Source organism: Hemiscyllium ocellatum, chromosome 8, assembly GCF_020745735.1.
Source record: "Hemiscyllium ocellatum isolate sHemOce1 chromosome 8, sHemOce1.pat.X.cur, whole genome shotgun sequence".
In the NCBI taxonomy this organism is placed as follows: domain Eukaryota; kingdom Metazoa; phylum Chordata; class Chondrichthyes; order Orectolobiformes; family Hemiscylliidae; genus Hemiscyllium; species Hemiscyllium ocellatum.
In genome coordinates this window covers 84641115-84658689 of record NC_083408.1, presented here as the reverse complement: position 1 = coordinate 84658689, position 17575 = coordinate 84641115, and the positions used below count along the sequence as shown (strand labels likewise).

Here is a 17575-nt window from a genome sequence, read left to right as displayed (position 1 = left end):
AAAGTGATGGAGGCTAATACAATTGCAACATTTAAAAGGCATCTAAAGGGGTATTTGAATAGGAAGGGTTTAGAGGGATGTGGGCCAAGTGCTGGCAAGTGGGACTAGATTAGGTTGGGATATCTGGTCAGCATGGACGACTTGGACAGAAGGGCCTATTTCTGTGTTGTACATCTCTAAGACTCTATATGGGTCAAAATTGTATTGGTCTTTCTGGTTATATTTTTGTTTATGTCCTCTAGCTTTTAGCAGTTTATATGACTGGACACTGGAGTTTTCTTAATCTATCACAGTTCTTCATGTCTTAATTTAAAACATATTCAGCGTTGTCTATATTTTACAAAAAAAATGGATGACCACGTACATATGCTTTCCTTTTTCATCATCCATTGTAATGTCAGTGGCAACCAACTTTCAAGGGGCCACATTCTCCTAAGTATTATTTAGTTGAACTTTTGTAATGCTTTGACAAGATTCTACATTCTTGACTAATTAGTGAAGTTAAATCACATGGGATTCAGGATGAGCTTGCCAATTAGATACAAAATTGGCTGAACAGCAGGAGACAGTGTGATGGTGAAGGGTTGTTCTTTGGACTGGAGGCCTGCGACCAGCTGTTTTCCAACGGGATCAGTGCTGGGTCCTCTTTTGTCATTAATATAAATGATTTAAATGAGAATATAGAAGGCATATCTAATAAGTTTGTGGATGATGCCAAAATTGGTAGTATAGTGGATAGAGAAGAAGGTCATATAAGATTACGCAGAGATCTTGATCAATTGGGTGAATGGGCTGAAGGAGTTAAATTTGGATAAATGCGAGGTATAGCATTTTGATACAACAAACCAGGCAGGACATATACAACTAATGGAAGAGCCTTGGGTAGTGTAGTAGAACAAAGAGACCCAGAGGTTCAGGTATATAAGTTTTTGAAATTTGCATCACAAGTAGACGGGGTGATTCGGATTTTCCTGCTCCTTGGATGCTGCCTGACCTGCTGTGCTTTTCCAGCACCACTCTAATCTAGACTGACCTCCAGCTTCTGCAGTCCTCACTTTCACCTGGTTAAGAAGCCGTTTAGCATGTTTGCCTTCGTTACTCAGACCTTTGAGTCCAGGAATTGGGACGTTATGATGAGGTTTTACAGGATGTTGGTGAGGCCTTTTCTGGAGTACTATGTCCAGCCTGGTTGCCCTGCTATAGGAAGGACATTATTAAGGATATTATTAAGCTGAAGTGGGTTCAGAAAAAGAATTACCAGGATGTTGCTGGGAATGATGGGTTTGAGTTATAAGGAGAGTTTGAATAGGCCAGAGCTTAGGAGGTCAAGAGGTGACCGTATAGGTTTATAAAATCATGAGGGGTATGCATGTGTTTAGGATGGGGGATTTCAAGACTGAGGGCATATTTCTAAGGTGAGTGGAGGAAAATTTAAAGATACATGAAGGGCAATTTTTTTTTCATAGCATGTATTCATGTATGGAATGAATTTCTAGCGGAGCTGATGGATGCAGGTATAGTTACAATGTTTCAAAGACATTGAGCTAAGTACATGAATAAGAAATATTTGGAGGGTATAGGCCAAGCGCGTGCAGGTGAGACTGTTAGTTTGGGATTATGATAGGTGTGGACTGATTGGACTGAAGGTTTTGTAACTGTGCTGAATGACTGTATAACTAGGCTCTCAATTTATTGTTTTTTTTAATTGATGGCTTAATATCCTTTATCAAGTTTTTTTATTCCCTTTTGCACCTTATTCATTTCTTTGTATCCTTTAATTTTTTTTGTATAGTTTTTTTTCAGTAAGTTGGATTTGCACTATTCCTTCTGACACAAAAAATGCTCATGAAAAGCAGCATTCTTGCTGCTGAACCCAGCATTCTTTGAGAAGATAACATTGTGGGCTCACTCAGCTCCAAAGTTGTTAAATTTAGACTACTGTATTCCAAAATTAATTGCATGAAATGCCTCAAAATGGGTGGGGCTAATTGCAAGATTTTCAATTAGTTACTCAGAACAGTTTAAGGGCACTGAAGTGGAATCACAGGTGACAGGCAGGAAAACTGGAAGTTGGGAATATGTGAGGACAGAAGGATGTTAGTACATTGGAAGCAATTCAAATAGCTTTTATAGACTAATACTTGGAATGAGCTGATTATTTTGAAGGAAGACTAGTTAGGCTGGGCCCGAATCCTCAAGTTTAGAAGAGACAGTGGAGACTTAATTGGTGCACACAAGATCCTGAGGGGACCTGGCTGGGTGAATGTTGAAAGGTTACTTTCTCTTGTTAGAAAGTCTAGAAGTAAGGGTCACAGTTTAAAAATAAGAGGATACCCATTTAAAACTGACATGAAGTTGTTTTTCTGAAAGTTGATCGGTCTTTGGAATTCCCTTCTTCTAAAGTCAATGGCTAGAGAATATTTATATTTTAGAAGACTGAGTTATATAGATTCTTGATTATCAAGGGGATGAAAGATTATTGGGTATAAGCAACAATGTAGAGTTGAGGTTAAAAATCACTTCAGCTATAATCTTATTGAATAACGGAGCATGCTCAAAGTGCTGAGTAGCCTACTCTTGTTACTTGCTCGTATGTTTGTAGACCCCACGTTAGGCAGTGCTGCTTTTAGCTGTCCTGCTAGGAGGCCACCTAAACTACACCGGTTGTGTGTTGGGGATTCAATAAGATATTCCAAGAGCAATTGAATAGCTTTGTGAAATTGGGACATAAGGAAGTCCTAGAAGCTGTTGAGGCTCAGTAAGGCCTGCAGGTAATAATTTAGTAAGGTTGAGAGTGGAGAGTTGAAAAACCCATAAGGAGTATTTGCTTGATGCAACTGAACCAGATTTGAGCTCAGGAGAAAATCCTAGTGACAGCCAGTCTCTATGACACATGGTTGTTAACTGAAAGACTGGTGGTTCAAAAGCATGCAAAGATTGAGCTATCACTGTTTCCATTTCTTTGGTGGCCCTCTTGTGGTGCAGTGGTAGTATCCCTTCCCCTGAACACAGGAGCTGAAAATGTGTTGCTGGTTAAAGCGCAGCAGGTCAGGCAGCATCCAAGGAACAGGAAATTTGACGTTTCGGGCATAAGCCCATCATCCTTGGATGCTGCCTGACCTGCTGCGCTTTAACCAGCAATACATTTTCAGCTCTGATCTCCAGCATCTGCAGACCTCACTTTTTACCTGAACACAGGAGGCCAAGGTTGAAGTCCCACCTGCTTGATTAGGCAAATAGGTTAACTTAAAAAAAAGTGATAAGACTGGCTTGCCAAGATATCTCTGAGTAGCTGGAGTTGAGTCTACATGCGAATACTAGAGCACAGTTTCTGGAGTTTCTCCTAGGAAAGGAGGATGTTCGACCATTCATGACAGAATCGTTCATGAAACAGAGTTTTAAGACCAGATTGGAAAGATGAGGAATTCTAATCCCTTGTCAAGTTTATTAAAGTTTGATGACCCATTATGTGAATTATTTTGAGAGAGTTTCTGAGGAATCCAAGAGATTAGTCTTGCTCTCATTTGCTCTTTTGTGTGCTGTGGCATGCTTAATTGCAGTTCATTACCCAAACTTACCACATGTTAATTATGGGTGTTAAAACAGAAGTTCAATAAATTTATAGAGTAAAATTTATTGATACTTGTTTTGAAAACTTCAGCTTTATTTTCTTCTTTCCATGATTTCACACTTGGCCATTTTAGAAGAAAAATAATAGTCCCTAGCCAAATTATAACATAAATATGGGATATTGGTCCAGAATCAGACTCATAAAGGTTCCAGTTATGAAAACATTTTTCTTTCTAGCTTAGCTTAGTCTGTGACTTATTTGCTGATCTTGCGTAACAGTACAAGCCAGTCTTTTAACAAGGTTATGTTTAATCTTTTCATTGGTCGTCTTGTCTATAATTTGAGGACATGTGGCAGATTATTGACTGCGAGGGAAGCCCATTTTGTGTACGGTGTTTCAAAGATTTTTTAACATAATTAATTGCAACCAGGTGTTTGCAATTATTGCTTAACTTGTTCTAAGTATAGTAGCCTGCTTTTATAAACCTTGGCACCCAACAAGATGTGTAATTATTATTGTTTATAATACTTAAAGCAATACATGAAAAAAGAGACATTCTTTGAAAGCATAAATAAATTGAACTAGTCATAAAATGCTTATCACATAGTTTATGTTTAACACAGAATATTTTCTTAATTTTAACAACCGGAATGAAGAAAATGTAATGGAATAAAACTAGTACATTTTTAGATTGTTAGTTACAGATCACATGAGCATTGCAAACAGCAAAGATTTGGGAAGCGCTGTAAATTTGTTAAATGTTTGAAAAATATTGATACAATTTAATTTATATTTTAAATATGTTTAGTTAAAGAATGTCTGCTGAAATTGCACTTTTGCAATGCTGGCTGTTAGAAGTTGAATTGAGAACTCTAAATCATGCACAAGAGCTAACATTTTCTTCTGATGTACTTCAATGTCAGTGCACATTTATGAATCTCTGTGTCTAACATCTGATATGTGTACAACTTCTAGGAGGGTTTGCTAATTTATATAGTTCTCTGATCAGAGGGTCTTGATTGTGAAGATTTACGATTTTGCAATGGTTTTTTAAACAGATTTCACCTGACACTTGAGTATAAATAATGAAAAGATCTTGTGATAACTTGGTACGTCGTACGATTAATTAACCATAAGAAATCAGCTAACAATACTGTGCCATAACAATAAAGAATCAGGTACAGAATACAGAGTGCAGGGAGAAGTTGTAAAGCAATATAAGAGAGCAACAGCAGGTAAGATAAAAAGGAGTGCAAAATTCAGTACTCGGAATAATAAGAGTATGATAGAATCGCTATAGTACAGAGGGAGGTAATTTGGTCCATCAAGTCTACATTGACCCTTGGAAGAACACTCCACCAAAAGCCATTCCTGTAATGATGCAGAGGGTTTTTGCTTTGGCTCACCCACCTAATCCCGATTTCTTTGAACTGTGGGAGCAAACTAGAGTGCCTGGAGGGAACCCATGCAGACACAGGAAGAATGTGCAAACTTGACACAATTACCCAAGGCTGAAATCAAAACCAGGTCCCCTGGTGCTGTGAGGCATCAGAACCAACCACTCTACCACCATATCACCCAATAACAGATGAAAGATTGATGGGTCAATTTACAAGAAGAGGAAGTAATTTTGTGGAAACATGGATGATTGAAATAGTATTTGAGTGTTTCAGATCTTGAGGCAATATGGGTTTATAAAGGATAGCTAACTTAATTTGCTAAAGGCATGTTATGTCTGACTAACCTGATTGGAGTACTTTGAAGTAACCAAGGAAGTTGATAAGTCATGCAGGAGATGTTACATATGAGCTTTGTAATACATTTGGTAAAACAGCATTTAAAACAAAACATTTCAAAAATAGAAAAATTGTGCTAAATAAATGGTGGTAATTTGTGTACACAATTGAGTAAGAGGTAAGAGATGGAGATTCATTTTGCATTGATGAGCAACATGCAGTGGGGTTCTCCAGGAGTCCGCACTAGGACCATTTTCCTTTTTTTATATATATATTAATTACATGAGTATGCCTATAATCGGTACAATTTCCAGGCATGTTCACAATACAAAAGCTTTCAAATTTGTGAATAATTAAACAGGATGATAGCAGACCTCCGGAGGTCATAGACTAATGAAATAGGTATTGCATGGCTAGTATACTATAATGTGGACTAGTTGAATGATGCATTTCAGAAGGAACATGGAAAGGGAATATCTAATTTGTACTATTTTGAGTGGGGATGAAATAACAAATGGACCTAAAGATGCACATTGTTATTCAGTTGGTTGCACTACTGGACAAGTCAACTCCCCCATTGAAATATGTTTTCTTTAAATTAAAGTGCATTTGTTTATGACAGAAAAGAAAATAACAAACATCAAAAAGAAAAGTTCAGCACTTTTCCCAATAATATCCTTTACTGTCACTCAAAGCTAATAAGGTATCATTTTTCTCTTAACTGTAAGATTTCTGATTGAACTGACTCTTTTCAGATGTGGTGGACTGAATATGTTTCCACTTCTGAGGCTTGTACAAACCAAACAAAATTGGCCATTTGCCAAGATCACTTATCTTCTGAATTTAAACTAATGGAGACTGTCACCACCTTTTTTCATGTCACGTGTAAACTCTGGGATTCATGTGTATATATATCATGTTGATGAGACTTTGGATTTAATAATTTGAAAGTATTTCTGTAACCACAGTCATTTCTTTTAAAAAAAATAGTTTTTGAAGCCTGCCTGTAGAATGAATTGGTTTTGTGCTTTTGTTTGGATTTCTTTGGTTTATTATTCCTTTTGTAATAAACCTCAATTTTATTGTTAAAGCAAAAATTGCAACATTGCATTCTTATCTTTAAGTAAAAGGTTATGTTCTTAACACCAAAATACCAAAATATGTGATTGATCAAGCCAGTTCCTTTTCTGATAATAACATCTGCTGAGATCATACATCATAAAAGTTCAATCTTGTAAATACTACATCTGTTAAATTTCTTGGTAGCTGATAGAGTCATTTAATTTCCCAAAGAAGCATTTGACTTGTGTTTGAATTAATTGTTTGAACAAAAATGATTTTCTGACTTAAGACAAAAAGAAATCAACCTCACAGAGCTAAAACCAAAATATATTTTCTTCTACTCTTAAAAATCTAAATGCCTAAATGATGATATAGTGTAAACCTTAATCACAGTATGTACAAATCTTTGAAGATGTTTTAAGTTGGTGATGCAAATTAGGTATGTGGCTATTAGTCTTTGAAGACAGAAACAAGCAAGTCATGCTAAACATTTGCAAACATTAGTTTGATTTCAGCTGGAGTTGTTTGCAGAATTCTAGGTATCCCCTATTATTAAGGTCCTGGAGAGGCATTTTTTCAAGGTCATACCAGGGTAAAAGATGCCATTTTGTGAAAAACAGAGTCATTACAATTATCTTCAAAGCAGAAAGACCCATTGATGTATTCCAAATTGAGAAGTTGTGATCAAGTAGTTAGGGGAAAGTAACATTTTTCTTCAGGCTAATGGTCATTAATCAAAACTCAAAGATTTTCAAAATATAACAAAACAAAACTAAGGGAGAAATTCAATTTCTGGTGTTTCCCACACATTATTGTGATCTGGAATGGACTGCCTGAAATGAAGAAGTCTGATTCTGTAAGAATTTTCAAAATACAATCGGACATAGCCTTGTATAAAACTTATTTGCAGAGTTGTTGGGGAAAGGCAGGGTTGGACCAAACTGAGCAGTTTGAAGAGATGGGCCAGATTGATGGGCCATACTATTTCCTTCTGTGTTATAAGATTCCATGATTCTAAGCAGCTAGAATTAGGATTGAACTTCACTGAAAGCTGCTGACACTGAAATTAAGTTAATTATTGTAGTTGGTTTTCTAGTAGTTGAGCTACAGTTAGGATTGGTTATGTTAATCTCATTCAAAAATCCGAGCTATCTGTGACAAAATTTGTTCTTTTCCTATAAGCAGCAGTTATTTGTTATATTTTCCTCGATTGAAATTTTCACCCTTATCTTCTGACAAAAATAAATACCTTTTTCTGATATTCCAAGTCACGTGTATTTCCCAGAAATGTTATTGCTGAACTAAAGGAAAATGAATACATAAAAGTGATTGAAAACTGCAAGAATTAAATCTAACAACTTCATTGAGTAGAGGGTATAAAGGTAAACTATTTAGCAAAATTGGTCTAGACTTTATAGATGAGCCACCTTTTAACTTCATTTAACCATACTTGCATATTCTTCTTTCCTTTATTTCTTAATGCTTCTCCAGTTTTCTGATGCATGTTTCTTCTCTCATCTGCTCTTTATATATTCTGCATTCTTTGAGTAAAGGTATTTGTTCTGAATTCCCTATTAGATTTACTAGTGTTGACTGTGTGTGCATGTATGTTAATATGCATATATACTCTGGCTTTGTATTCCCCATAGGTGGAAATATTTTCTCTATTTCCAATCTGTTAAACTCTTTCAAAATCTTGAAAATCTCTATCAGATTATTCTCAACCCTGTACAGAAAAGAGGCTCAGCTTGTTGTTTATGATAAAGTTACCTTCTCAGTTTTTGACATACCATCCTGGAAAACTTTCTTTGCACCAACTCAGCAGCTTTGTATCTTTTTTGTTATGTTCTTAAATTGTTTACAGTATTCCAAATGTAACCTAACCAGGGTTCAACCTATGCTTAACATAAGTCCTGCCTGAAGCAGAGATTGACAGACTCCATGCTCAGTTAAACGACTTAGTGATGTAGATCTGTTTAAGCTCCTCACGCACTAAGTTTAGATCATGACTGCTAAATACTGCAAACTGATGACAAAAGATAGATGGTTAAGGAATTAGGTTAAATTGCTGTTCAAGAATTCTAAATGGAATGCCACTTTCCCCTTGAAGGCATCTTTATCAGACCCACTTTTATTGTGGTCAGAGTATTAATTTGTAACTTAAAATTGACTGTTTTTCACAGAATAGCAAAATTGTTACAGTGCAGAAGGAGGCCATTAGGTCCATTTGAGATTGTACAGGCTGTCTGAATGAGCATCTAACCTAATCCTGTTCTCTTGCTTTCCTTTGCAAATAATCTTTGCATTATTTGAACCTTGCTGCATCACACTCATACAGTACCCGCATGTTAATATTGTAAATATTTTAAAATTTAATGTAAAAAATGTAGTTTTACCTTTAATGATTTGTCTTTCTATTACAGAACGGTGACAATTATTCATTAGACATCATGCCGTATTTAAACATGGATGATATTTTTGAAGCACCTTGCATGCAACAATGTCAAGTTGGAGACACTTACATGGCAAAAAATCGCGATAAACATATAGTGCATCAACTAATAAAGTCTAGATGTGACAGAAGGAAATGTGTTGAACAGAATAATAATTTTTGCAAATTAACTAATGAAGCTAAGTTATGTGATCTTTCTGATATAAATAAAAGGACAAAAGGTCTACATTCACCATCTTGTCTTAGAACTACAAACACTAAGGAAACCAGAGAAACTGCATTTACAGTAATGGGAAAGACTTCAAAATCAAGTGAACAGTTCTATCAGTCAGAGGACGAAATTAAAGAGGACTTAAATGGTGAAATACAGAAAGCAGCTAAGTTTAGTGGGGCAGACAGGAGAAAAATCTTGAGTCCCATGAAAATCTATACAAGTTCTACTGGAAGCAAATCAATAAGTTCTGAATACAAAATTGTTGATGCAGCCGAGAAAGAACAAACTGAGTGTCACCATTATGAACCAGTAAATGAATACGTATTAAAAGATATTGTGACTGAAACACATGATCTGGTTCCCAAATGCAACAAATCAAACTGTGTCAGTTTAGACTCCAGTGGCTCAATTAACGAAATATCAACAAATTGTATCAATCTGTCTAAACTGTTTTATCTACCAGATGTGCTCATAACTCGGGGCCACAGTTCAGGACACAGATCCTCAAATACAGATTCTCAAAGGTATTCTTGCTTACCAGAGGTTGAACATCCTAATTATGATTATGGTGGGCAAGTTCCAACTAGTGTAGAAGTGGTTTTGGAAAGAGTAAAATCCTTTCTTGCTACTTCTCCCCCACGACTAGACATATTTTCCTTTTGCGAAAAAGTGAATTATGAAGAAAATAGGGGACAATCAAATATTTTAAAAATCCCACCAGAAACCACTTTAAAATCTGACCAAGGAGGCAATCATGTTTTCAGTTGTTCATCATCAATTAGTATTAAACCAACAGATTTAGAGACTTGGAGAGAGCCTGAGGATTTAAATTGCAGTCCTTCCTGGGATGACTTATTTGACAGTAATGTTGAAGAACACTTGGATCAAAATTATCGAGCTCAGTCTGATGTAAATCAAGAAGAATTACATGATCCTTTGCACAAATATCATAACTCCCCTGATAACAACAAAAATAGAACCAGTGTAATCTTCAAGGACTCTATAAATGACGTGCTGTTTGTATCTGAGGAAAGCTTGCCTTTGTTTGAAGCTGAACCATCATTTGGCAGCCTTCTATCCCATCGTGCTTCCAACTCCAAAAGTTGTATGATTGGAAAGAATGTCTCTGGACTGACAAGGCAATCTACTGAGTTGAACACACCACTGCAACATGCCCAAGCAGTTCCTAATAATTTAAGAAACCATGAAACTGAACAGGACATAAATCACTGGCCAGTTTTGCATCAATCTTTTCACAAACAAATGCTTTGTGAAAACTTATGCATTGAGCAGCATAGGTCAGTGGTTGATAACAGCAATGTGTACAATTGCTCAGGTGAAATCTTTTCTGCTAACTTTGATCTGGGCTTTTCATTTGAAGACTTAAATGAAAATAATTCGCCAATAACCAATACTGTTTATAAAATTACTGAATTGTCAGAACATCTTTCAGGCAAATCACCTTCTGATAACACAGATATAATAAAGACAGAACCAGTTGAATGCATCCCCGAGTTTCAGAAAAACTGCAACAAAATTACTTCAGAAATATTCGAAGCAGAGTCGAAAGTAATCAGAGATTGCTCAACACCAGAGTCTGGAAAGCACGCCTCCTTAGTGCCAAGCAAAATAGAAGCTTTGCATCTTACCAATATTTGTCTGGCATCACAAGATTCAACTCTATTTTCTCCAAAGTATCAGTCTGACCTTCAGGTGTCCTCAGCCTGTTCTCCTGCTGTTGCATCTTTTACAACACCAGAAAAAAGGAGTTTGCCTCTCAACTGTGTTGGCCCACTGTTTAAAAATGATCTAATAATTAACCAGCAACCTGCACTAAGTGTCTCAGAGGATTCGGTTGATAAAAGATCTTTGACAGAATTAGCAGCCTCATCTAACACTTGTGCTGCAACACACAGTGCATGCAGAAGCGAAAAGCATGAAAAGAAGCCTCTTACAAATAAAAAAGAGAATACTTTTAGCAAAAGTCTTGAAGCATCTATTAATGGTGAGCTACTTAATTTTATTTTAAAATCATAAATATGTTGGAATTTTATTTTTCTTTAATTTCATATCACTACTGAAAATCGTAATTTCTTTTCTAATACTAGGTTAGTCTCTGATTCTCAGTTCAGGTTGCAATTATGTTATAACAATAGCAATGATAGCAGTGCAAAACCATGCTGATACATTTGGCTATAAATGAATTCTTAATGTGCAATACCTCTGTGTTGGATTATTGAGGTTAAAAATAGTTAAAAGGGGTACTGCTCCAGTTCCACTGATTCATGGATGCCTTTGTGCATGTATTATATGCTACATTCAGACTAGGCTTTTATCCCTAATTCTGTTGGAGGAGAAAGTGAGGACTGCAGATGCTGGAGATCAGAGCTGAAAATGTGTTGCTGGAAAAGCATAGCAGGTCAGGCAGCATCCAAGGAACAGGAGATTCGACGTTTCGGGCATAAGCCCTTCCTCGGGAATGAGGAAAGTGTGTCCAGCAGGCTAAGATAAAAGGTAGGGAGGAGGGACTTGGGGGAGGGGCGTTGGAGATGCGATAGGTGGAATGAGGTCAAGGTGAGGGTGATAGGCCGGATTGGGGTGGGGGCGGAGAGGTCAGAAAGAAGATCTTCCTGCAATCCTCTTCCTGACCCCTCTGCCCCCAGCCCACTCCGGCCTATCACCCTCATCTTGACCTCATTCCATCTATCGCATCTCCAACGCCCCTCCCCCAAGTCCCACCTCCCTACCTTTTTATCTTAGCCTGCTGGACACACTTTCCTCATTCCCGAAGAAGGGCTTATGCCCGAAACGTCGATTCTCCTGTTCCTTGGATGCTGCCTGACCTGCTGTGCTTTTCCAGCAACACATTTTCATCCCTAATTCTGTTGGCAGACTTGGGTTGTTCAAAATTTAAAGTGAATAGTACCACAAAGAAAAAGTACTAGAAAGGGATTTGTGACATGCGAAACCATGCCCCACAAGTAGTCAGTGCCCTTAGAAAGGCTATGACATAATCAGTGAGGAAAATGTTAGAAAGTGAGGAAAATGTTAGAAAGGGAGGAAATAATTCAAGGTGTTCGGCAGCTTGATATCCATTAGTAGAGGCAAGCCAGATTTGATTTTTTTTCTTATTCATTTGTATCTAATATAGATTACAGTTTCATAGCTTTTGATATATTGTAGTAAGAAGTGACTAAATTTCTTCTGAGAATAAAGGGATAATGTTCACCTTAATACAAAGTTTTGTTTCTACATCCCCCTTAATGTTTTGAATAATAAAGTTTTAATATTTAATGGCTGTAAAGAGTTGAATTCACACTCACTTTAAGTGAAAGGTTTATAAATTGTTATACTGTTAACAACATTCCAATGTTATCAGGAATAGTGTGTATTGAATGCTGTGTAGGGATATTGTACTTCACTTGGATTCATGTGCTTTCACATGCATATTGTAGTCCTGATCTATAAGTAGTGATGGTTGAGATTCCAATGTTCTTTCTATCATTTGGAGAATCAGGAATATCTCCTGCTATAACTGCCTGCAGTTCATGTCTTTAAAAGATTTGATGGTTGATCATCAACCTATACAGTAAAGAGTGCATCTTCCTTAACCATCAAATCCTGATGGGACTTGAATCCAGAGCTTTTGATCAGAGGCAGGGATACTGAACCAAAAGATTGCATTTGTGTTTGGAATTATAAAATGCAATGCTAGGGCTCTGTACTGGAATCCAAATGTGTACCTTTGGTTTGACTTTTGATCAAATGAGAACTGTGCAATATAGTTGAAATCTTTAGAAACTTGATTTTATATCAGACAAAACCCAGAATTTTAATAAATACCATTTGGCTAATTCAGAAATTAATTATTGACAACTTAGCCATGTGAGGCCTGGTGAGGAAGGATGACCGTGATAGGATAGAGTTCCTCTTTGGAAGGTGACATGATTGACTTGAGACTCAGGTTCTTAATCTAAATAAAGAAAACTATGATATTATGAGGTGCAAATTGGCTATGGCGAGATGGGGAACATTACTTCAGAGGATGTTGGTAGAGAGGTAATGGCAATCATATAGAGTACATGGATAAACTGCAACAATTGTTCATTCTTGTCTTGGTGTCAAAGCAAAACAGAGAAGATGACCCGAGCAGGGCTACCAATGGAAATTTGATTATATTAAATCCAAGAAAGGGGCTTACAAAATGGCCATAAAAGCAGACCTGAGGAATGGGAGTCATTTCGAATTTCAGTTTAAAAAAAAATAGGGATTGATATAATGGGTGAAATAGATTGCAGGTTGTTCTGGTATAATGTTCGAGTAAAAAATGAAGTCTGCAGATGCTGGAGATCAGAGCTGAAAATATGTTGCTGGTTAAAGCACAGCAGGTCAGGCAGCATCCAAGGAACAGGAAATTCGACGTTTCAGGCCAGAGCCCTTCATCAGGAATGAGGAGAGTGTGCCAGGCAGGCTAAGATAAAAGGTAGGGAGGAGGGACTTGGGGGAGGGGCGATGGAGATGTGATAGGTGGAAGGAGGTCAAGGTGAGGGTGATAGGCCGGAGTGGGGTGGGGGCAGAGAGGTCAGGAAGAAGATTGCAGGTTAGGAGGGCGGTGCTGAGTTCGAGGGAATCGACTGAGACAAGGTGGAGGGAGGGGAAATGAAGAAACTGGAGAAATCTGAGTTCATCCCTTGTGGTTGGAGGGTTCCCAAGCGGAAGATGAGGTGCTCTTCCTCCAACCGTCGTGTTATGATGTTCTGGCAATGGAGGAGTCCAAGGACCTGCATGTCCTCGGTGGAGTGGGAGGGAGAGTTGAAGTGTTGAGCCACGGGTGGTTGGGTTGGTTGGTCCGGGCGTCCCAGAGGTGTTCCCTGAAGCGTTCTGCACGTAGGCGGCCCGTCTCCCCAATATAGAGGAGGCCACATCGGGTGCAGCGGATGCAACAGATGATGTGTGTGGAGGTGCAGGTGAATTTGTGGCGGATATGGAAAGATCCCTTGGGGCCTTGGAGAGAAGTAAGGGAGGAGGTGTGAGCGCAAGTTTTGCATTTCCTGCGGTTGCAGGGGAAGGTGCCAGGAGTGGAGGTTGGGTTGGTGGGGGGTGTGGACCTGACAAGGGAGTCACGAAGGGAGTGGTCTTTGTGGAACGCTGATAGGGGAGGGGAGGGAAATATATCCCTGGTGGTGGGGCCCGTTTGGAGGTGGCGGAAATGATGGCGGATGATACGTTGTATATGGAGGTTGGTGGGGTGGTAGGTGAGAACCAGTGGGGTTCTGTCTTGGTGGCGGTTGGAGGAGCAGGGCTCAAGGACAGAGGAGCGGGATGTGGAGGAGATGCGGTGGAGGGCATCATCGATCACGTCTGGAGGGAATCTGCGGTCCTTGAAGAAGGAGGCAATCTGGGCTGTACGGTATTGGAACTGGTCGTCCTGGGAGCAGATGCGGCGGAGACGAAGGAATTGGGAATATGGGATGGCGTTTTTACAGGGGGCAGGATGGGAGGAGGTGTAGTCCAGGAAGCTGTGGGAGTCAGTCGGTTTATAGTAGATGTCTGTGTTGAGTCGGTCGCCCGAGATAGAAATGGAAAGGTCTAGGAAGGGGAGGGAGGAGTCTGAGACAGTCCAGGTGAATTTGAGGTCGGGATGGAAGGTGTTGATAAACTTGATGAACTGTTCAACCTCCTCGTGGGAGCACGAGGCAGCGCCGATACAGTCATCGATGTAGCGGAGGAAAAGGTGGGGGGTGGTGCCAGTGTAGTTGCGGAAGATGGACTGTTCCACATATTCTACGAAGAGACAGGCATAGCTGGGGCCCATGGCAACTCCTTTAGTTTGGAGGAAGTGGGAGGATTGGAAAGAGAAGTTATTCAGGGTGAGGACCAGTTCAGTCAGTCGAAGGAGGGTGTCAGTGGAAGGGTACTGGTTGGTGCGGCGGGAAAGGAAGAAGCGGAGGGCTTTGAGTCCTTCGTGATGGGGGATGGAGGTGTACAGGGACTGGATGTCCATCGTGAAAATAAGGCGTTGGGGACCGGGGAAGCGAAAATCCTGGAGGAGGTGGAGGGCATGGGTGGTGTCCCGAACATAGGTGGGGAGTTCTTGGACTAAAGGGGACAGAACCGTGTCGAGGTACGTGGAGATGAGTTCGGTGGGGCAGTCAGGTTTGTGGATTTTGGGCAGGAGATAGAAACGGGCGGTGCGGGGTTGTGGGACTATGAGGTTGGAGGTGGTGGATGGGAGATCCCCTGAGGTGATGAGGTTATGGATGGTCTGGGAAATGATGGTTTGGTGGTGGGAGGTGGGGTCATGGTCAAGGGGACAATAAGAGGAGGCGTCCGCGAGCTGGAGTACCACCACCAGGGATATATTTCCCTCGCCGCCCCTATCAGCGTTCCGCAAAGACCACTCCCTTCATGACTCCCTCGTCAGGTCCACACCCCCCACCAACCCAACCTCCACTCCCGGCACCTTCCCCTGCAACCGCAGGAAATGCAAAGCTTGCGCTCACACCTCCTCCCTTACTTCTCTCCAAGGCCCCAAGGGATCCTTCCATATCCGCCACAAGTTCACCTGCACCTCCACACGCATCTATTGCATCCGCTGCACCCGATGTGGCCTCCTCTATATTGGGGAGACGGGCCGCCTACTTGCGGAACGCTTCAGGGAACACCTCTGGGACGCCCGGACCAACCAACCCAGCCGCCCCGTGGCTCAACACTTTAACTCTCCCTCCCACTCCACCGAGGACATGCAGGTCCTTGGACTCCTCCATCGCCAGAACATAACACGACGGTTGGAGGAAGAGCACCTCATCTTCCGCCTGGGAACCCTCCAACCACAAGGGATGAACTCGGATTTCTCCAGTTTCTTCATTTCCCCTCCCTCCACCTTGTCTCAGTCGATTCCCTCGAACTCAGCACCGCCCTCCTAACCTGCAATCTTCTTCCTGACCTCTCCGCCCCCACCCCACTCCAGCCTATCACCCTCACCTTGACCTCCTTCCACCTATCACATCTCCATCGCCCCTCCCCCAAGTCCCTCCTCCCTACCTTTTATCTTAGCCTGCCTGGCACACTCTCCTCATTCCTGATGAAGGGTTCTGGCCCGAAATGTCGAATTTCCTGTTTCTTGGATGCTGCCTGACCTGCTGTGCTTTAACCAGCAATATATTTTCAGTTCTGGTATAATGTGCAGTTTGTCAACATGGCTATAACGCGATTGATGAATTGTGGACGTTGTTTGGATAATGCAAACTTTCTGCTGAATAGGTATAGCTATTTTCTGTAGTGATCTTTTACAGTGTGATTTCCTATAGCAGTTTTCCATAGCACAATTTTCTAAAGGTGATGTTGCACTGGAATGCAACTGTCATGTTATAGCAGAATGACCTCAATGAGAGGAAGCTTGCAAACAAGGAAGGAGCATGCAAACTGATTGCAAAAGCTTCTATTATAATGAGAACAAAGAGACGGCTGACCAATTAAATACCTATGTTAGTTTTGAACTCGGAAAAGAGGACGCCGATAATAACCAAAAATGTTAGGGAACATGAGAGGGAGGGACTGAAGGAATTGCAAATTAGTAGGGAAATGGTATTGGGATTAATTGGCTTAAAGGCTAATAAATCCCTCTGGTCCAATTATCTATATCCCAAAGTATTTAAGGAAGTGGCACTAGAAATAGTTGATACATTGGTCATCTTAAACGATTCTATAGACTCTGGAACAATTCCTATAGATTGGACTATAGCTAATAGAACCTTACTACTTCAAAAAAAAAGAGAGGTAGGGAAAATGTCAGCTGTGGGGAAAACGTTAGAGGTCCATTATAATTGATTTAATAGCAAAACACTTGGGAAAACAGTGACACGATCAGACATGGGCGGCACGGTGGCACGCTGTCTCACAGCGCCTGAGACCCGGGTTCAATTCCCGACTCAGGCGCCGGACTGTTTGAAGTTTGCACATTCTCCCTGTGTCTGCGTGGGTTTCCTCCGGGTGCTCCGGTTTCCTCCCACAATTCAAAGATGTGCGGGTCAGGTGAATTGGCCATGCTAAATTGCCCCTAATGTTAGGTAGGGGGTAGGTGTGGGGGTATGGGTGGGTTGCGCTTCGGCGGGTCGGTGTGGACTTGTTGGGCCGAAGGGCCTATTTCCATACTGTAAGTAATCTAACTAATCTAATCTAATAATCAGCATTGATTCACAAAAGGAAAATCGCATTTCAAAGGCATAAGAGGGAGTCAGTGGATGTTGACTGGTTGAAGGCTTTTGATAAGGTCTCACAAGGGATTAGAATGTACAATTAAAGTGCATGGGACTGTGGGGAGTATATTGTCATGAATAGAAGACTGTTTAGCAGACAGGGAACAAAGAATAGGAATAAACAAAGCAGCAGGCAGTGACTAATGGGGTCAGTGCATGGAACCACAACTATTCACGGTGTATATTGAAGCTTTAGATGAAACAACTAAATGTAATTTCTCCAAGTTTGCAGGTGTCACAAAACTAATTGGATGAATGAGCAGTGAGGAGACTGCAAGGAAA

General features: G+C 40.2%; 1 protein-coding gene across 3 annotated transcripts in view; it reads left to right on the top strand.

Moving 5' to 3' along the window:
- The window catches only part of fancm (FA complementation group M), a 185051-nt gene that overhangs the window by 99120 nt on the left and 68356 nt on the right, over positions 1 to 17575 (top strand). For all 3 annotated transcript variants that reach the window (XM_060829295.1, XM_060829294.1, XM_060829296.1), the window contains exon 14: positions 8793 to 11040. In XM_060829295.1, the coding sequence (XP_060685278.1) occupies positions 8793 to 11040 (2248 nt within the window). The remainder of the gene's footprint in view (positions 1 to 8792; positions 11041 to 17575) is intronic.